We start from the raw sequence: 21,302 nt of genomic DNA, 5'->3' as shown, positions 1-21,302 counted from the left end.
CTGGAAAGCCGGCAATGCGCTGGCACGATACCATGGTGTTCTTCTAAAAAAGCGAGTAACGATATTCGATGCTGCAAGGACACGCAGCTAACCTCGAGTCCTGCCTCCCTCGTTTGCTGTTGGAGGTGGACCCTAACCCCGCACTTCCTGGCCAATCCAGGATGTCTGTTGAGCAGATTCCCCCTCCATTGCTAAGGAAAAAAACACACACATACACGTCACCTAAATTCGTCAAACTGAGGCTATTGGTATATGTGTTATGGGTCTTTGGGCCTTCCATAAAAAGTATGTTTTTGGAGTGAACATGTAGCCTTTACGTATGCTTATAGTATACGAGAAAGGCAAAATTTCATTCCACGTCGAGCAGCCGTGAGAGACGGTCGTTTTCTCCACGGACAATCGGTTTTTCCTCGGGTTTTCCTGGACAGTCAGGTTTTTGCCGTAGGTTTTTTTTTCAGTGGAAGTGCAGTAGATTACGTCAATTACGCAAGGAAGTTTTTTCGTTATTAATCGGCGTCCATCCGCAAGTGAATAATTCATCGCCCCACACCGTCAGTAGCACGTGGTGAGCAAAGCCAACAAAAATCATCATCCCCGATCGCTCGTTTCAACCGCCGGCGTCCCGCCACCCCGCGGCGTCCAACAGCCCAGCTGCAGTGCTGAGCGAGTGGTCGCAACAACCGGCGTTGGCGACATTGTAGTATTAGAGATAAGTGTAGAAAGTTTCTTCTGTCGTTTTCCCCTTCCCACAATCTTTTCGATTAGTTCTTTTTTTATTCTCTCGTCTTTCCCCTGTATTTCAAATCATTATTTTTGTGTTAGTTGCTTTTTTTCTCTCTCCCAGTAATAAGTGTTAATTTTAAATAGTGTGTGCCTCGCTCCCGCGGGTCACTTTGTGTCCGCAATGAGCGAAGGCGAGAATGGCGGGGGTATATTGTACTCCCAGTCTGATGGTACCATGTTGCATTCTGGTCTAACGGAAAATAAGAGAGTAGACACTAGCAACGCTGTTCCCCCTACGATTCCCCGCCACAAGGCCTACCCTCCAAACTTTAGTGGGCCATACGTTGTTTTTTCCGATCCAAAGGCAAACGATTGAATATCAGTCAGATCAGTAAAGATCTGGAAAAGCGATTCTCGTCTGTCACAACCTGTCACAACTCATCCTCAACTTCTTTGATGCTTCCGACCCATTGAAGAACATGGTCAAAGTCGTTCTTCCTATTCTGACTCCTTTCCTGAAGCAGCTGGCTTCAAAAATGCCCCTCTTCGAGTCATTCGTATCCTTCGATGGCTAACTTGGTCAATAAGGGTAACATGATATCGATTCTACAGTGGAACTGTCGAAGTATTCTTCCCAAATTAGATATTTTCAAATTTTTAGTTAACAAATTACAATGCGACGTTTTCGCTTTGTTTGAAACATGGCTAACACCAGATGTGAACCTTCATTTTCCGGATTTCAACATAATTCGTCGCGATCGGGCAAATCGTTATGGAGGGGTGCTGTTAGGGATCAAAAAACAATACTCCTCCTATAGAGTCGATCTTGCTCCGATGTCAGGCACCGAAGCTGTCGCATGTCAGGTGACTATTCGAGGAAAAAACCTCAGTATCGCCTCGATATATCTTCCTCCAAACACCGCGATATCTCGCAGAGATCTCTCGCACATCTGCTCGGTTATGCCCGAGCCACGGTTGCTCCTGGGAGATTTTAACTCCCACAGAACAGGCTGGGGGGAACTGTACGACGACAACCGTTCATCAATGATATACGACCTCTGCGACGACTTTAATATGTCAATTTTGAATACAGGAGAAGTTACACGAGTGGCTCCTCCAGCGAGAGATAGCCGTCTAGATCTTTCCATTTGTTCGAGCTCATTATCGTTGGACTGTACTTGGAAGGTGGTCCAAGATCCCCATGGTAGCGATCATTTGCCGATCGAAGTCTCGATTCCCAATGGACGTAATCCATCTGTTTCTATCGACCTCTCATATGACCTCACAAAGCACATCGATTGGGGAAAATATGCGGAGGCCATCATTAATGGTGTACAGTCGATAGATTCGCTTCCTCCGCGACAAGAGTACGAGTTTCTATCACAGTTGATCCTTGACAGCGCTCTTCAGGCACAACGCCGGCCGGTGCCAGGAGCTTCGGTTCGTAGGAAACCACACAGTCCGTGGTGGGATGTCGAGTGTACACAACTTTATCGCGAGAAATCTGGCGCGTTTAAAGAATTTCGGAAACACGGTTCGATCGTACTTCACAAACGATATATCGCGCTTGAGATCCAGTTCAAGAAGCTGGTCAAAGTGAAGAAACGCGGATATTGGCGCACTTTTGTTGAAGGATTATCGCGCGAGACTTCAATGAAAACTCTGTGGACCGTCGGGAGAAGAATGCGCAACGCGTCGTCCGTAAACGAATATTATTTTACTAACAGGGATGATATGGATCGCCCGTTTTCGATGATTGAATTCTCGCTTGCTATCCTTTCATGTAACAATTCCGCTCCTGGGTTGGATAGAATCAAATTTAATTCACTCAAAAACCTCCCAGACGTCGCGAAGAGGTGCTTATTGAGCTTGTTCAATCAGTTACTGGAGTGCAACATTGTTCCGGACGATTGGAGGCAAGTGAGGGTAATAGCCATCCAGAAGCCCGGAAAACCCGCGTCGGATTGTAACTCGTATCGCCCCATCGCGATGCTGTCCTGTCTTCGGAAGCTGTTGGAGAAGATGATTCTCTTCCGGCTAGACAAATGGGTTGAATCGAATAGTTTGTTGTCAGATACACAATTTGGTTTCCGCAGGGGCAAGGGAACGAACGACTGTCTTGCGCTGCTTTCTTCAGACATTCAGATTACTTTCGCTAAAAAAGAGCAAATGGGCTTAGTATTTTTGGACATTAAAGGGGCTTTTAATTCAGTTTGCGTCGATGTCTTATCTGTGGCATGTGTATAACACATGTCATCATACCCTTTAATAATTTCTCATACTTTCGATCGATTCACAACGAACGCTCAAAGCCGTTCGTTCACATAAATGATGTCTCAGCAATTCTAGTCTGAGACCCCAAATTACAATGCACACAGTTCAGTGCATTCTCAATTAACTTGCTTCGACTGTCTCCCGTAGGCAAATATGTATTTCAAAGGTGCGGCAGATAATAGATACCGGAGAAGTAAATGTGCAGTGCGTTGTAATAAACGTAGGAAAAAGAGATTAGTTAGTGATGTCAATGGCTAATATGGATTTCAATGAGTTTAGAGAGATGCTGATTTATGACGAACTACGGCAAAATGGCTTTCAAAATGCAGAGGTGAAGCGGCCGGTATGCCCCTATTCCGATTGTCACACCGTGTGTGTGATTTAGTTCTCGGGTCGAGATTTTCTGGCGCAGGACACACGGAACACACAAGTACATTCGCGACATAATATGTTGGAAAAATGACGTTATATTGCGGACAAAACTTATTTTCAAAACTAATGAAAACCTGAACGTGCGTGAAAAGAGCAATTGAAGTGGAGTTTGTGTACAAGTCGATACGTGTTATCTATAAGATTGGGACAGAAGCAATAATAACAAAAACCTACGATCATCGCCTTAGTAGGAGTTCGGGATTTGTCAATTAGTATGCCTCTTGAGTCAACGCTATGAAAAATGAGACCAAAAGTGGAGCTGCAGGTGGATTGAATTATCGAGTATAATACAACTCGCGCAACATAATACATGTAGTTGGCGCAATATATAAAAGGTGAAGCGAAAAGTGCATACGTGTTTACGACAGCATAGTTAATGTGGTGTCCGTCCGGTCGAGCTACGCTGATTTTATAGAATAGGGTGCCAATATCGAAGAAGAAAGACATCGGCATCAGCTCCAGATGCCACCGTCGCTGTGCAGTCACACAGCAAAATCAACAAACTAACACCATAACCTGGATAAGGCACCTACATCTCAACGTACTTTGAACCACCGAAAGACACGACCCGGATGGATTCGCTGTAAACCTATAGCAGTAACCAGGTAATAGCGGAATTTATTAAATTTCAACTCTGCAAGAAAGTTTCGGAGTAAATTTCGTAATTTTTTATTGATGATTCAAAATTACAACTTTACGTTTTATATTAGGTTTTCGTACTAATTGTTTAACTGCGGTGTTGTATTGTTCGCGCGTATATTTGTTCGTTCAACATAAAAAAACACGATATGAGAAAGCAATTAATGATAATACTACTAAAAACCACTTATAAACTTCAACGTAAAACGAAATTGATTTGTTTTTACATTTTACCAAGAAGTGAATCTTTTTATGCGTTTAAATGAAATTACTAAAAAAAGAAACACGGTGAATCCAATATTTAGTACATATATAAAAATAATTGTTTCAATCGAAGAAATCGTGAAATAAAATATATGTTGAAATCGATCAAAAAAATGTAACTGAATTGCACAATACAAAAGTACATTAGAATTACTCGCTAGCCGCTTAGTGAATTTTATTATTTATTTATATAAATTACTAGAGTAATTGCCACAAATGCACGTAATAATCAAACAGCCAATCGTAAATCAAACAGCAAAAGACTAACAAGTTTGAAGATCTCAGTGAATAATTTGTATCTTATTATTATATATTGCTATTTACAATATTATTTTTGAACATATTGTTGAAGAATTGAAATTACGAAATTATTCAAATCAACAATAAAAAGTATGGATTTTTATTAGACAAAAACAATCAAACTTGTCAGAAGAGAATCCCAATGGATCTACAAAACTTTCTTACAAATTTAAACAAACATCTTTATTTTCTTTTGTTAACAGTTTTCATAAATTTATCTACTTTGCTGCAATTAAACGCACTAATCCTAAGCTACACTTTTGATTTAAAGACGTAATTGTACATTTTAACATTTCTATTGTCAGTAATTTCACAATTGCAAATATACTGTTTCTATTCAGATTTGACGATGCTGTGTAAAAATATATTAAAAGTTGAATCGAATTAATCTGCTACTGATTATTCATCAATAATGTTATTCCACATCCTAGGGAAGATCCATAAAGTACGTCACACAAAATTTGGCTATTTTCAACCCCCCCTCCCCCCTTCGTCACACTTTTTGTATTAAACCTCTAAAATTTTTGTATGAGTCGTCACGCTGTTCGGAACCCCCCCTCCCCTCTAGGAGCGTGACGTACTTTGTGGATGGCCCCCTATTATACATGTTTTGAATTTCAATAAGAAAAAAACGTGCCTCATAAGAACGTTAAGTCCAATTTTCAAAGAGCTATTCTATTCATACTACGAGAATTGTTTCCATACCAACTCAATCCGTTGATAGTGTGTACTTAAAAATGGTGGCCAAACAATACTACAATATAATAAAACAAACCTGGCATAAGCAATGTATAATTTTCTGGCCTGAAAAAGCATATATTTCCTCATCTTATATTTTCATTTGTTTTCAAAATGTGTAAACTTTTACACTCCTAATTTTTCTTTTCACCTTTGCATTTCTACATTTTCATTCATTTATTTAGTTAACATCTAAACAGATAACACTGAATCAACAATTTGACGCCACAATGCACGGTTCGAGGCCGCATCTCTCCATCCTCGGATACGCCCCACGCTCGCCAAGTCATTTTGCACCTGGTCTGCCCATCTCGCTCGCTGCGCTCCACGCTGTCTCGTACCTGCCGGATCGGAAGCGAACACCATCGTTGCAGGGTTGCTGTCCGGCATTCTTGCAACATGTCCTGCCAATCGTACCCTTCCGGCTTTAGCTACCTTCTGGATACTGGGTTCGCCGTAGAGTTGGGCGAGCTCATGGTTCATTCTTCGCCGCCACACACCGTCTTCTTGCACACCGCCAAAGATGGTCCTAAGCACCCGTCTCTCGAATACTCCGAGTGCTTGCAAGTCCTCTTCGAGCATTGTCCATGTTTCATGTCCGTAGAGGACAACCGATCTTATAAGCGTCTTGTACATGACACATTTGGTGCGGTGGCGAATCTTTTTCGACCGCAGTTTCTTCTGGAGCCCGTAGTAGGCCCGACTTCCACAGATGATGCGCCTTCGTATTTCACGACTAACGTTGTTGTCAGCCGTTAGCAAGGATCCGAGGTAGACGAATTCCTCGACCACCTCGAAGGTATCCCCGTCTATCGTAACACTACTTCCCAGGCGGGCCCTGTCGCGCTCGGTTCCGCCCACAAGCATGTACTTTGTCTTTGACGCATTCACCACCAGTCCAACTTTTGTTGCTTCACGTTTCAGGCGGGTGTACAATTCTGCCACCTTTGCAAATGTTCGGCCGACAATGTCCATGTCATCCGCGAAGCAAATAAATTGACTGGATCTGTTGAAAATCGTACCCCGGCTGTTACACCCGGCTCTCCGCATGACACCTTCTAGCGCAATGTTGATCATCACCTTGCCTTAGTCCCCGACGCGATTCGAACGAACTGAAGTGTTCGCCCGAAATGTGTGAAGATTTGACACCATCCACCGTTGCTTTGATCAGTCTGGTAAGCTTCCCAGGGAAGCTGTTCTCGTCCATAATTTTCCATAGCTCTACGCGGTCTATACTGTCGTATGCCGCCTTGAAATCAACCAACAGATGGTGCGTTGGGACCTGATATTCACGGCATTTTTGAAGGATTTGCCGTACAGTAAAGATCTGGTCCGTTGTCGAGCGGCCGTCAACGAAGCCGGCTTGATAACTTCCCACGAACTCGTTCACTAATGGTGACAGACGACGGAAGATGATCTGGGATATCACTTTGTAGGCGGCATTAAGGATGGTGATCGCTCGAAAGTTCTCACACTCCAGTTTGTCGCCTTTCTTGTAGATGGGGCATATAACCCCTTCCTTCCACTCCTCCGGTAGCTGTTCGGTTTCCCAGATTCTGACTATCAGTTTGTGTAGGCAAGTGGCCAGCTTTTCCGGGCCCATCTTGATGAGCTCAGCTCCGATACCATCCTTACCAGCTGCTTTATTGGTCTTTAGCTGTTGAATGGCATCCTTAACTTCCCTCAAGGTGGGGGCTGGTTGGCTTCCATCGTCCGCTGAACTGACGTAGTCATCTCCTCCGCTGCCTTGACTTTCACTGCCTGTACTCTCAGCGCCATTCAGATGTTCCTCGTAGTGCTGCTTTCACCTTTCGATCACCACACGTTCGTCCGTCAAGATGCTCCCATCCTTATCCCGGCACATTTCGGCTCGCGGCATGAAGCCTTTGTGGGATGCGTTGAGCTTCTGATAGAACTTGCGTGTATCTTGAGAACGGCACAGCTGTTCCATCTCCTCGCACTCCGCTTCTTCCAGGCGGCGTTTCTTCTCCTGAAAAAGGCGGGTCTGCTGTCTCCGCTTCCGTCTATAACGTTTCACGTTCGGCCGGGTACCTTGCTGCAGCGCGACCGCCCGCGCTGCGTCCTTCTCCTCCAGAATCTGTCTGCACTCTTCGTCAAACCAATCGTTCCGTCGACTTCGACCCATATACCCGACGTTGTTCTCCGCTGCGTCGTCGCTGCTTTGACTGTATTCCAGCAGTCCTCAAGAGGGGCCCCATCGTGCTCACCCTCTTCCGGCAACGCTGCCTCGAGATGCTGCGCGTATGCAGTGGCGACATCAGGTTGCTTCAGTCGCTCTAGGTCGTACCGCGGCGGTCGTCGGTACCGAACATTGTTGATGACGGATAGTTTTGGGCGCAGTTTAACCATCACCAGATAGTGGTCAGAGTCGATGTTAGCGCCACGATACGTCCTGACGTCGATAATGTCGGAGAATTGCCGTCCATCAATCAGAACGTGGTCGATTTGTGATTCTGTCTGCAGTGGTGATCTCCAGGTGTACCGATACGGGAGGCTGTGTTGGAAGTAGGTGCTGCGAATGGCCATATTCTTGGAGGCGGCGAAATCAATTAGTCGTAGGCCGTTTTCGTTCGTCAGCCGGTGAGCGCTGAACTTTCCAATAGTCGGTCTAAACTCCTCCTCTTGGCCAACCTGAGCGTTCAAATCTCCTATGATGATTTTGACGTCGTGGCTTGGGCAGCTGTCGTACTCACGTTCCAGCTGCGCGTAGAATGCGTCCTTATCATCATCAGCGCTTCCGGAGTGTGGGCTATGGACGTTGATTATGCTGAAGTTGAAGAACCGGCCTTTGATCCTCAACCTGCACATTCTTTCATTGATCGGCCACCACCCGATCACACGCCTTTGCATATCGCCCATCACTATGAAAGCTGTTCCCAGCTCGTGTGTGTTGCCGCAGCTCTAGTAGATGGTATGATTACCTCTAAACGTTCGCACCATTGATCCCTTCCAACAAACCTCCTGCAGCGCTACGATGCCGAATCCACGGTCCTTGAGCACATCGGCGAGTATGCGTGTGCTCCCGATGAAGTTGAGAGATTTGCAGTTCCACGAACCGAGTTTCCAATCGCTAGTCCCTTTTCGTCGCAGTGGTCTTCGCCGATGGTTCCGGTCCGTACTCTCTTGTTGATTGTTCGTTGCTTATGATTTTTTAAAGGCTGGCTTGCAGGGCCTGACACCAAACCCCTAAATTTCCGGAGGACCATTCCTCCTTATTTCCGGTGGACCATGGTGCACAGTTTCACTTAGAGTCCCTCGCTGGCACTCGGACGATGATCAGCCGCCCCTAACATGGAGAACAGACGCTGTTGTGAGCCGATCCTGACATGGAGAACAGACGCTCAATAAGATTTGCACCTCCGGAGAGGAGCAAACCCCCCCTTCCCTGTCAGCATACGACAATAGTTCCCACCGGGGTTGGTTACCCGATCTTCCCTAAGGATGCTCGTATCCCGGCCAGCGGGGAGGTAGGGATAGGAGTTGCTGGGTAAGAGGCTAAGGACCGCGAGATGGGGTCTATTTTATTCCTTCAGGTACGCGAAGTACCAATGGTACGCTTTACCCAGCATTTGCCGTGCCAACATTTGCATTTCTACATATAACGAGGTAAAAACAGATTGTTTTTCCTTTTTTGTAATTTCTTATTTCAACTTCTGGCTACGCAGTGGAACAAGATTTTTATTTGTCTAACGTTTCGACACGGGGTTTGGTGTCTTCTTGTGGGCAAAAATAATATGTTTGTATTTCTCATAAAATATAACTAAAATAACATAATGAAATATTAAATATGTAACGCAAAAAAAATATATATATAAATTGAATAAAACATAAAACGTATGAAAAATATTAACAATAATCCAAAACCAAAACAAAAAATACACAGGGTAAATGTTCTTCATCTCACAGCTCCCATGTTGCAAATATTTAGCAAAAAGAAGTTATTTAGATAACTAATTGTTTTCTCATACTGACATATAATCTTTTACACATTATTACATTGGTTGAAACATCTTTTTATACTAATGTTTATTTAAGTGATTTTTTCCTTCTAATAATAAATTCATCACTTATTACTGTTATAAATTATACATTCAAATTAAAGTAACAAAATCCTTCCAAGATATATATAATGATTTATTGTTTTACTAAACAATTTTGTCATAAAGATAATTTTTAATAATTTTTCATTAGCATTGCAGTGATAAAAAAAAATAAAAAACATTGGACTAAATCCTTCAATTCAAAATGGGATAAATTAGTATCCATCTTATTAAACATATTACACATTCAAATAAAATTCTTAACTACCGTGGGGGACCGAAATCTGTACAGCACCGAAATCCGTCCACTTCGTGAGGTATCAATAAAATAAAGGGGTTTTGAGGGAATTAATTTATTAATCATTTATCTTATCCTGATCTTATACTTGACAGTAAGCTTTCTGGTTATTCAAACGGAAAGTAGGCTATGAAATTAAAATAACACAATGAAAAAACAAATCTCTACCCCGCAAACGCGAGGCTTTAGGCGCCATTTTGTTCGCGTGTTGGACGCAATTGCACCGAAAGTGAGTGTATTTAAATTGCAAATCGCAATTAATAGAGTAAGATCAGCAGCATAAATAACAAAGGGATCGCTTCTCAAGGTGCATATTGCGCTATTCACAGTGTTAGTCTGATCAATTGGCCAGGTTAAATTTAAATATTTTGTTATGAAATAGCTGTACGGATAATGATCCTATGATTCGAAATCCGTCCACGATGGACGGATTTCGATTCGGCAGGTGTTGGTTTTTTCATATACTGAAGTGCTTAAATGTACGGGTTTCGATGCACCACGGTACAAAAATTATCTACAATACTCTACAAATATAACAAATAATGATTCGTACGAATCATCATAACTCTAAACAAAATTAATAACAAAAATCTCAATTTCAGTAAAATAAAGATAAAATTATTTTTTGCATAGAACAATTCGATAGTATTCTAATAATTTTTAATCATTTTCACTTCTTCCTTAAAAATGTAAAGACTAATAAAACTTTCAATTTAATTCTTTTGCTTTTGCATCATATCAGAATATCGCTCAAAATTTGAATCATTTTTTCAGTAGAACAAAAACAAAAATATACGAGAAAGACAAAAATAGTTTCAAACAAAACATGATAAGTGTACTAAGTACATTTTCGAAAGCTACCTTTCTTAATTTTAATTTCAATCAAACTTTAATACAAAAAAAAAATAACAAGAGAAATTGTTAAACTGAACAACAGCGAAAGTAAATAACTAAAAAAAAAGGATAAAACAATAGTAACAAAATAAATTCGGATAATGTGTGGGAGCTAAAATGATGATTGATAACTTAGTGACTGTGGTGTTGTGAGAGTAATATGAAAATAAAAAAAAAACAATATCAATTTTAAAATAAATATGTGAATAAAAAAAAAGATTATAAATTTAAACAACAAAATATTTAATAGAAATAATATGAACCGAAATAAAACAAATCAGAGGAAGTGACTCAAACAAAAATATATATTGATGCACAACGTAAATTATATGTCCTTTATTATTATTATTATTATTATTATTATTCTCATCATTATTGAAAATTTCAGCCCGAGGCGGTTTCAACTCGTTTATATGTCATTTTATTATTATTGTTGACGACGCCACTCAAAATTTGGCAACCTTGTCAGCAGGAGACAACTGCTCCGAAGCCGAGCCAACGAATGATACACCCATCGCTACGAAGCAACAATAGATTATAGATGCTGTTAGAAGTGATAAGATTTATATGCAGGCTACGGATTTGATGTGCATTTATTCTCTTAATAATTAATATATTGAATATTGAATTATAGTTGCACAAGTCGATAATTTGAGTGCGTTGTTAAAAATGATTGCGGTTTAGTGGCAGTGGTTTAGCTAAGATCGTCGTATACATACGTGTATACTGAACTAGCATTATAGGTTAGCTAACTATTTGTCTTATTTAATACAGAACGCTAAAGATTTAACTATGTCCCCATAGTGATCCTAGGTGCCAGTGCTTGCCCTTGCCGTAAATCAACAGATTCGCGAATATTTGAAGCGAAACAAGTAAGAATCGATTTCTTTTTAAATGAAATAAAACCTACAATAATTCCCCACTAAATTCATTATAGCGCTAAGAACCAGGCATAGAAATTGTTTGTTCGAGGAAATTTGAATATTAGGGTGATCCGAATATGTAAGATGGAATAGTGTTTCTTAAAATGAATTCTAATTAACTAAAATAAATATTTACAGCTTTAAGCGTTATGCTAAAAAGAGTCGGCCGTTTTTCCTTCCCGAACAAATCTTAAAGATATTCGGCATAGATGTCGAATATAAGCTCCGAGCCCGACAGCCCCGATGGCTATAAATGCGCTGGGTGTGTTCGACCCGACACCGCTGACGACATTGTACAGTGTGATAAATGCACTGCTTGGTGGCATTTCTCCTGTGCCAAAGTCGATGCTTCTGTAGCCAACCAGACTAATTGGATATGTGTCAAGTGTCTATCTCCACCACCGCCACGATCTGTCTCAACTCGGACAACGTCGTCGAACCGGAGAGCGCTGCTTGAGATTAGCCTGCAACGACTAGCAGAGGAAAAAGAGTTGCGGAAAAAAGAACTCGCGATTAGCTTGGAGAAAGAGTTTTTAAAAACTAAGTATGATCTCATGGAACAGTGTGCGTTAGACGAGGAAGCTGAGACTCGCAGCGTACGCAGTCATATCGCGCAAATTGAAGCCCGAGAACGAGAGAGGCATGTTCACGATTGGGTTGGGGAGGTAGCAGCGTCGCTCCAAGTGAGCAAGTCGCTCACCGACCCGAAGATCCCCTCTGCCGCCAACGCCCCTCAGCCGAACCCCGCCAACCACTCGCCTGAAGATGAAGATGGTGCCGTAGGCACAATCAAAACAAATGCCGATCCAGATCGCTCGCCACCGATCATAATATCGCTTGATCAAACCGATGTCGTTACTGATAGCAAATCGGTCGAGGTCAGTAACCTCGATATAAACAAGGATCAAGTAAAACGAACAGTTGTTGTGAGACGGATTCAAAAGGTACGTGATGAAAAGGTGCCCAACAAAGTTCCAGCTGACTACCAGCTTCTGAAATCTCAACTACTGAAGTGCCAGGAAGCCTCAAAGGTTGATCGCCAGGTTCTGCAAGATCTCCAAGAAGAGCTTCAGAAGTGTAAATTACAGCTACATCAACGTCCACTACGACCGGTGGCCGAATCACTATGGCCACTACGCAACGTATCAAAAGGGGCAATTCCTAAGACTGCCCCATCAATTCCTACTAGACCAGCTCTAGTCGAGACCCCGGTTCACCAGTCCAATGCAGTTCAAGCTAAAGTAGCCGAAAATTCCATTCCCATTTACGATACTCGCGAGTGCAGTTGGACGGACCCATTCCAGGTGAACGGTCCCCGCTTACGCGAGCAGCCGCGTAACACTTTCGCGCGCTCGACGGATATTGGTCAAATCAGTACTCCGCAACAGCAACAATCAAATTCGCAAGGACCAGTGGCAGATCCATTCTTTCCGGAAGAGCGTCGACCGTCTCCCGAACAACTTTCGGCAAGACAAGTGATGCCCAGAGATCTGCCTGAGTTTTACGGCAACCCGGAAGATTGGCCGATATTTATAAGCAACTTTCGCAACAGCACTTCGGCTTGTGGGTTCAGTAGAGTAGAAAACCTGGCACGCCTTCAGCGTTGTCTTAAAGGCAACGCATTGAAATCGGTGCGGTATAACTTGCTGAATCCAGACTCTGTCCCGGAAGTTATCCGCACGCTCCAAACGCTGTATGGGCGGCCTGAAATAATAATTAGCAAGCTGATTAGAAACGTTCGGGATGCCCCTGCACCGAAATCAGAACGGTTGGAAACCCTGATCGATTTTGGCGTGGCTGTCAGAAACCTGGTCAGCCACCTTATTGCCGCAGAGCAGCGAAATCATCTCTCCAATCCTGTTCTACTACAAGAACTGGTAGAGAAACTACCAGCCGGTGTGAAGATGCAGTGGGCTCAGCAGTTGATCCATTTCCCAGATGCAAACCTTCAAACCTTCAGCACCTTTATGTCATCCGTGGTAGAATCAGTGAGTAAGATAGTCTTGTACAGACCCGAAAAGCCAAAAACAAAAGAAAAGGGGCATATTTACTCGCATGTGGAGGCTGCCGATGTTACGCGGTCAACTCAACGCAAGAATGAAATTTCAAGAACCTGTCCGGTCTGTGAAAAGGGCAGTCATCGCGTCAAAGACTGCGACTCGTTTAAAAAATGTAGCGTAGATAGCCGGTGGAAAACAATCACCGCATTGAAACTCTGTCGCTGTTGCTTAAGCCAACACGGACGGAGAGCATGTAGGAGTTCATCTAGATGTGAAATCGAAGGGTGTCAGTATCGCCATCATCCATTACTACACGCGCCGGCAACGGCGAGAGCTGGAAGTATTTCGTCCTCTGGGGCAACGGAGAGTCACACGTATCACCACTGCAATCAATCCGTACTTTTCCGCATCATTCCAGTAACTGTACGGGGACCATCGAAATCCATTGACACCTTCGCCTTTTTGGACGAGGGCTCGTCTGCCACATTAGTGGAAAAAGGTCTAGCGAAGCAGTTAGATCTAAAAGGCCCGGTAATACCACTGTGCTTGAAATGGACTGCCGATATTACACGCTCCGAAGACAGCTCGCGAATCGTTACACTTGAAATCTCCGAGCTGGGTTGCCGGAAAAAATACAGCTTGAACAACGCTAGAACCGTGGAGTGCCTGAATTTATCTTCTCAAACGCTCTGCTTCGAAGAACTCCAAGAAAAGTATCAGCATCTAGCAGGATTACCAATCCGCAGCTATAATAATGCGAAGCCTCAATTGTTGATTGGCTTGCGGAATCTATCTCTAGCTGTACCGCAAAAGATTGTGGAGGGATCAGAAGGTCCCATAGCTACAAAAACACGTATAGGATGGTGTGTATACGGACGCCTGGCAGAGGACCATGATACGAAGCATTTCAGTTACCATATTTGCGAATGTGACACGAAGAGACTAGACAACCTGATTCGCGAGTACTTCGACGCAGAAGACACCGGACTACGTGCAATAAAACCGATAGAATCGGTTGAGATCCAAAGAGCAAGGCGAACTCTTGACGAAACCACCCGTAGGAATGAAAACCACTTTGCAACAGGCCTATTGTGGAAATTCGACCACATTGAGCTTCCCGACAGTTTCCCAATGGCCCTACAACGGTTGAAGTGTTTGGAGAGACGTATGGCACGTGATCCAGACCTGAAGGCAAACTTGCACAAACAACTGCAGGAATATCAGGAGAAAGGATATGCCCACCAGGCTACAGAAGTGGAACTGGACGAAGCCGATCCCAGACGCGTATGGTACCTTCCTTTGGGTACTGTAGTTAATGCCAAGAAGCCATCTAAGGTACGGATAATTTGGGATGCGGCGGCAAAAGTCGACGGTGTTTCGTTAAACACATTTCTGCTCCCGGGACCTGATCTTCTGGTTCCGTTACCCTCCGTGCTTTTCCGATATCGCCAGTATCCGGTGGCCGTCTGTGGTGACATAATGGAAATGTTTCACCAAATTCGTGTCGCCGCAGAAGACCGACATGCCCAACGCTTCCTTTGGCGTGATTCTGCTGCAGAACCGCCAAAAGTATTCTTGATGGATGTACTAACCTTTGGCTCGGCAAGTTCCCCTTCATCAGCACAATTTGTCAAAAATCGAAACGCGAAGGATCATGAAACCCAGTTTCCCAGGGCGGTAGAGGCAATTTTAAATCGCCATTATGTTGATGATTACCTCGACAGTTTCGAGGATACGGCGGAAGCGAAAAGAGTCGCTGAACAAGTTCGTTATATACATTCAAACGGCGGATTTGTGATTCGGAATTGGTCGAGCAATAATTTGGCGGTTCTAAAACATCTGGGAGAAGTACCAAAGGCTACTACGAAGGATTTGACGACAGCAGGTTCCAGTGAAACCGAGAGGGTACTCGGTATGCTTTGGATGACAGAAACCGATACGCTGTGTTTCTCAACAAAGTTCAGGACAGAAATAGAGGAACTTATCCATTCTAAAGCTGTTCCCACGAAACGCCAAATACTGAAGACTGTTATGAGTCTTTTTGACCCGCTTGGGGTTCTTGCGGCTTTCCTAGTACATGGCAAAATAATTATGCAGGATGTATGGCGAGGCGGAGTGAGCGGGTTCGAGTGCGTGGATGATTAAGTTGTACATCGGTTGCGGAAATTGATCGAGCTTTTTGACAAAGTAGCGGAGATGCAGATACCTCGATGCTACTTCAAGGCTGCCAGCGCGGAACTGGATGGCACATTACAAGCACATCTATTTGTCGACGCCAGCGAGGCGGCGTATTCGGCTGTCGTATACTTCAGGATCGTTGATGCGGAAGGCAATCCACAATGCTTTCTCGTAACTGATAAAACTAAGGTTGCGCCGATCAAATACGCCTCCATTCCACGTTTGGAGCTGATGGCAGCCGTTTTGGGAGCACGATTACTATCATTCGTAGGGGAAAATCACACGGTCCCGATACACCAACGCTACTGTTGGTCAGATTCCAAAACCGTTTTGGCCTGGCTTTGCTCCGATCACCGCAGATATTCGCAGTTTGTTGCTTGTCGGGTTGGCGAAGTTCTCTCGTTGTCAAAGGAAAATGAATGGAGATGGGTTCCAAGTAGACACAATATCGCCGATGAAGCCACAAAATGGGGCAAGGGGCCTTGTTTCGACGAGGAAAGCCGCTGGATCCAAGGACCGGAATTTCTAGGCCTGCCGGAAGAACATTGGCCGAAACCAAAAACGCCGATTAACTTAACAGACGAAGAACTACGTCCATGCCAAATGTATCACGAAATAAGTTCGCCTCTTATCAATTTCGAACGGTTTTCCAATTGGAATAGACTACTTCGTGCTGTGGCTTACGTTTACCATTTTTTCACCATCCACAACGCCCGAAAAACAAACTCTAGCGTTGAGAAAGGACCAACTCACGATGAACTAAAAGCAGCGGAGACTTTAATCTGGAGGATGGTACAATGGACAGTTTATCCGGACGAGGTGTCTATCATGGAGAACAACAAACATCTCCCGGAAGATCAGCGGCGTACACTTGATAAAACCAGCTCGCTATACAAGCTTACGCCAATGCTAGACGAGTTCAGGGTTTTGCGAATCGACAGCCGAACTGGAGCTGCGCGCGTGGATCAATATGACCTTAAGTATCCTGTTATACTCCCATGGAAACACCATGTGACGAACTTGATCGTCAACTTTTACCACAGGAAGTACCTTCACGGTAATACGGAGACGATCGTCAACGAGCTTCGGCAAAGATACTACATTCCACGGATTCGTGTGGTTGTAAAGACCGTATCAAGGAATTGTCAATGGTGCAAAGTTTATAAGGCACAACCGACCGTCCCTAAAATGGGACCATTGCCAGAAGCTCGACTGTCACCAGGGGTGCGACCTTTCAGTTATATTGGAGTCGACTACTTTGGCCCTCTTCTCGTCAAGGTAGGTCGATCAAACGCGAAACGGTGGGTCTGCCTTATCACTTGCTTGACGACTCGTGCTGTGCATGTTGAGGTTGCTTATGACCTGTCCACTCCATCCTGCATAGCCTGCATCCGCAGATTCGTTTGTCGCCGAGGAGCACCATTGGAAATATACTCCGACAATGGACGTAATTTCGTCGGGGCAGATGGAGTTTTGAGAGACCAGATGAAGCGAATCGATGAAGAGGCAGCAGCATCGTTCACCAATACGAAAACGAAGTGGTACTTCATACCACATCTGCCCCACACATGGGGGGTTCATGGGAGCGTCTTGTACGCTCCATCAAGACTGCGCTAACAAGCCTACCGCAGGACAGGAAACTCGATGATGAAGCACTGTTAACATACCTGATCGAAGCAGAGTCAATCGTAAATTCCCGCCCTTTGACATATTTGCCGCTGGATGCTCCAGAACAAGAGGCGCTTACGCCAAACCATTTTCTGTTGGGGAGTTCAAGTGGCGTGAAGCAACCTTCGAGAGAAGTAGGCTGCCCCGAAAAAGTACTTCGCAAAAGTTGGGATACCTTACAAGCAAACTTGGATCATTTTTGGAAGCGCTGGATACGGGAATACCTTCCTACGCTTACACGGCGTACTAAATGGTTTGGAGATGTCAAGGCAATTGAGGTTGGAGACTTAGTGGTTATAGTCGAAGATAAGAGACGCAACGGGTGGACTCGAGGACGAATCTTGGATGTGGTGCGAGGTCGTGACGGCAGAGTTCGTCAAGGGATTGTGCAGACATCGAGCGGAGTTTTTAGAAGACTGGTTACCAAACTGGCAGTGCTAGACGTCGCAGGAACCAGTAAAGCTGAGACCGACACTCAGCCTTACGAGGAGGGGGATGTTGACGACGCCACTCAAAATTTGGCAACCTTGTCAGCAGGAGACAACTCTTAATAATTAATATATTGAATATTGAATTATAGTTGCACAAGTCGATAATTTGAGTGCGTTGTTAAAAATGATTGCGGTTTAGTGGCAGTGATTTAGCTAAGATCGTCGTATACATACGTGTATACTGAACTAGCATTATAGGTTAGCTAACTATTTGTCTTATTTAATACAGAACGCTAAAGATTTAACTATGTCCCCATAGTGATCCTAGGTGCCAGTGCTTGCCCTTGCCGTAAATCAACAGATTCGCGAATATTTGAGGCGAAACAAGTAAGAATCGATTTCTTTTTAAATGAAATAAAACCTACAATAATTCCCCACTAAATTCATTATAGCGCTAAGAACCAGGCATAGAAATTGTTTGTTCGAGGAAATTTGAATATTAGGGTGATCCGAATATGTAAGATGGAATAGTGTTTCTTAAAATGAATTCTAATTAACTAAAATAAATATTTACAGCTTTAAGCGTTATGCTAAAAAGAGTCGGCCGTTTTTCCTTCCCGAACAATTATCGATGTACATTCATAATACATTTCATCTAACCTTTGCATTATCTATTATTTCCTATAAACTCATGGGTGAAAAGGCTAAAAATCCCCAGAAATTCGAAAAAAAAATCTAAAACCCGTTAAGTCTTATTATGGGTTTTGACTCAACCCTTGGGCGAATAGGCTTAAAATCCCCAGGAGGTTGTTAGAATTAGTAAATACAATATTTATATTCTCCTTAGCTATGCGTAAAGGCTTAAAATCCATAACAAGGAATGCCTGGGTGCTTAAGAATAGTAGAAAAAAGGGTTTGCAGGCCTGCACCCACTTATATATTTATTGATGAATTTTTAATATTGCCCCAGATGCCCGGATCAAAAGGATACCGGATGCCCGGAAGAAGTAATGGCCAAGCTCTAATGTTTGAAGCCTAAATTTATTTGAAAAGCGACCAGATTAGTCTGCGCACGCTATTTTTTTTATTATTACCAGGATGCCTGCCTCAATGAAGAGCAGAAGGACGTCATAGAGTGTAGGAAAATTTATTTATCGGCAAAAGTAATTTTGTCGTCGATATACGTCGTGATATACGTCGATTGAATTTCTCCAGATGCTTTATAAAAATTCATATTGAGACGCTTAAATTGATTTAATTACCAGTTCAATTCTTTAAAAACAAGAAAATGTTATTCATTGCAACGTTCAAACACAGAAGCCTGATCAACTTCATGTGTACGAAGCAGTTACAAATGGAAAAGCATTTCTCTTATCTTATTTCAGACTTATATATATATATATATATATATATATATATATATATATATATATATATATATATATATATATATATATATATATATATATATAATTATATAGAAGCCAAAATGTTTACGTGATTCTATACCATTTCGTCGAATGACATTTAGTCGAATGACATTTGGTCGAAAGGACATTACGTCGAATGGACAATCAGATTTTAGAGAGAAGAATCTTCTTACATTTGGTCTTATGACGTTTGGTCGGAAGTGGATTTTTGAAATAATAATCTTGGTACATTTAGTCTAATGACGAAAGGACATTACGTCGAATGGACAATCAGATTTTAGAGAGAAGAATCTTCTTACATTTGGTCTTATGACGTTTGGTCGGAAGTGGATTTTTGAAATAATAATCTTGGTACATTTAGTCTAATGACGTTCCGTCGAATGGATATTTGAAAGAAAAGAACTTAAGCCAAGACCAATTTAAAGAAAAATATGATTTATTGCGTTGTTCCTAAAAGTCATATAATTATTGTTCCAATATTGTTCAAAGAATGATGGGTTCATAAAAAGAATAAATAGTATGAAAATGGTGAAGATTTCGAGGTTATTCCTGACTGGATATTGACTTCCGCGAATCGCTCTAACCGACTACATTAAATCTATACCTCCTGGTCAAAAGAAATGTAGTCGAATGATGTTTCGCCAATAGACATGACGGTGAATAGACATTACTACCGTTACACGCATAGCTGTCTCATGTACATCGGAAATTCCAGCAAACATGGGACGAATATGCGTATGATGGCAGATTAGGTCATATCTCGCGCTTAGTTTCATGGGGGCGCAACTGTATTGATCGATTTCTCTCAATCGATTTTATATTTTGTTAATAACTCAATTGTTTCAAAAGCTACAACCGTGATTATCGATTCTGGCGCAAGATGCGTTAATCGTTTATCACACTAAACCAATAAATCATCGACAAACTAGCGCAATTCGCTACAGTAATAAAAATAAAACATCGACGAAAAGAAATCGATGAGTACAGTTACGCCCCTATGAAACTAAGCGCGAGATATGATCATTTGGTCGAAATTAAATTTTCGGCCAATAACTAACGAATTATGGTTGAAAGACCATTTTATACTGAACTAATTATTGTATAAATATTGAGTGAAAGAAAGAGCATCAATAAAAAGAATAAGAAAACTATTTCCATTCAACCAAATGTCAATCATCGAAATGTTCCAAAGCCGACTACGATGAAGTATTGGCAAAATAACATTGATATCATTGGTTATTCACCATGTGCTGAAAAATAGAATAGAGGGTATTTCACTATTAGTACCTAATATTTTGCTATTTCTGTAGGTTTTCAATTTTTCTATTAACCACCAGGGTCTCCAGAAGTTTCTGTTAGCTCAGGTGAAAAATCCTCATTGGCTTCCGTATTCGGAAACAGAAAATGGTTGAAACCAAATGTGCTAGATGCACATGACCAATTTACTCAGGACTGTGTCCGATTACGTTTCGTCTTTGACTCATCAGTACAGAGCAGTGCAACGTGCACCGCTCAGTAGACGTAATGTCTAACTAGTACTAACAACAGTGTAGTACTCTAAGTAAACGACTGCGCAGAAGTGTAGCGCGTACCTGACATAGCGACATAGCGCGTACCTGAGAAGGTGGAGCTTATAGCTACGACACACTTCTGCGCAGTCGTTTACTTAAAGTACTACACTGTTGTTAGTACTAGTTAGACATTACGTCTACTGAGCGGTGCACGTTGCACTGCTCTGTACTGATGAGTCAAAGACGAAACGTAATCGGACACAGTCCTGAGTTCCGTATTCGTTTCATCCGCTGCTGATTGAACTTCCTCATGTCCACTGAATTCCTCTAACCAGTTTATTCATGTATCTTGTGGATTATTTATTAAAATTTTACCAAAAATGTCTAAATGTTTTTTCGACTAAATGTCCATTCGACCAAATGTCCATTCGACCAAATGTCCATTCGACTAAATGTCCATTTGACTAAATTTCCATTCGACTAAATGTCCATTCGACTAAATGTCCCTTCGCCAAAATGTCCTTTCGACTAAATGTCA

The 21,302-nt window shown here is 42.5% G+C and overlaps 3 protein-coding genes across 3 annotated transcripts; all 3 read left to right on the top strand.

The window, feature by feature from the left end:
• The first annotated feature begins 11,755 nt into the window (after window positions 1-11,755).
• LOC134203042 (uncharacterized) lies at window positions 11,756-15,691 on the top strand. The gene has a single exon (XM_062678021.1). The coding sequence runs from the start codon at window positions 11,756-11,758 to the stop codon at window positions 15,689-15,691; it is 3,936 nt and encodes a 1,311-aa protein (XP_062534005.1).
• Window positions 15,692-15,742: 51 nt separating this feature from the next.
• LOC134203041 (uncharacterized) lies at window positions 15,743-17,201 on the top strand. The gene is made up of 2 exons (XM_062678020.1): window positions 15,743-17,002; window positions 17,109-17,201. Exons 1-2 carry the CDS (start codon window positions 15,743-15,745, stop codon window positions 17,199-17,201), a joined length of 1,353 nt encoding a protein of 450 aa, XP_062534004.1.
• A 91-nt stretch (window positions 17,202-17,292) lies between these two features.
• Window positions 17,293-17,943, top strand: LOC134203040 (uncharacterized). The gene has a single exon (XM_062678019.1). The coding sequence runs from the start codon at window positions 17,293-17,295 to the stop codon at window positions 17,941-17,943; it is 651 nt and encodes a 216-aa protein (XP_062534003.1).
• Window positions 17,944-21,302: the final 3,359 nt, after the last annotated feature.

The sequence above is a fragment of the Armigeres subalbatus genome, unplaced genomic scaffold (assembly GCF_024139115.2).
Source record: "Armigeres subalbatus isolate Guangzhou_Male unplaced genomic scaffold, GZ_Asu_2 Contig1602, whole genome shotgun sequence".
Classification (NCBI taxonomy): domain Eukaryota; kingdom Metazoa; phylum Arthropoda; class Insecta; order Diptera; family Culicidae; genus Armigeres; species Armigeres subalbatus.
This window is presented reverse-complemented; position numbering and strand designations above follow the sequence as displayed.

Bases quoted from the DNA above. Each gene is read 5' to 3' on its own strand.
- LOC134203042 (XM_062678021.1), top strand. From the start codon at position 11,756: ATGTCGAATATAAGCTCCGAGCCCGACAGCCCCGATGGCTATAAATGC.
- LOC134203041 (XM_062678020.1), top strand. From the start codon at position 15,743: ATGCAGATACCTCGATGCTACTTCAAGGCTGCCAGCGCGGAACTGGAT. The intron at 17,003-17,108 runs GTAGGTCGATCA...CATCCTGCATAG, and splicing joins TTGGCCCTCTTCTCGTCAAG to CCTGCATCCGCAGATTCGTT.
- LOC134203040 (XM_062678019.1), top strand. From the start codon at position 17,293: ATGGGGGGTTCATGGGAGCGTCTTGTACGCTCCATCAAGACTGCGCTA.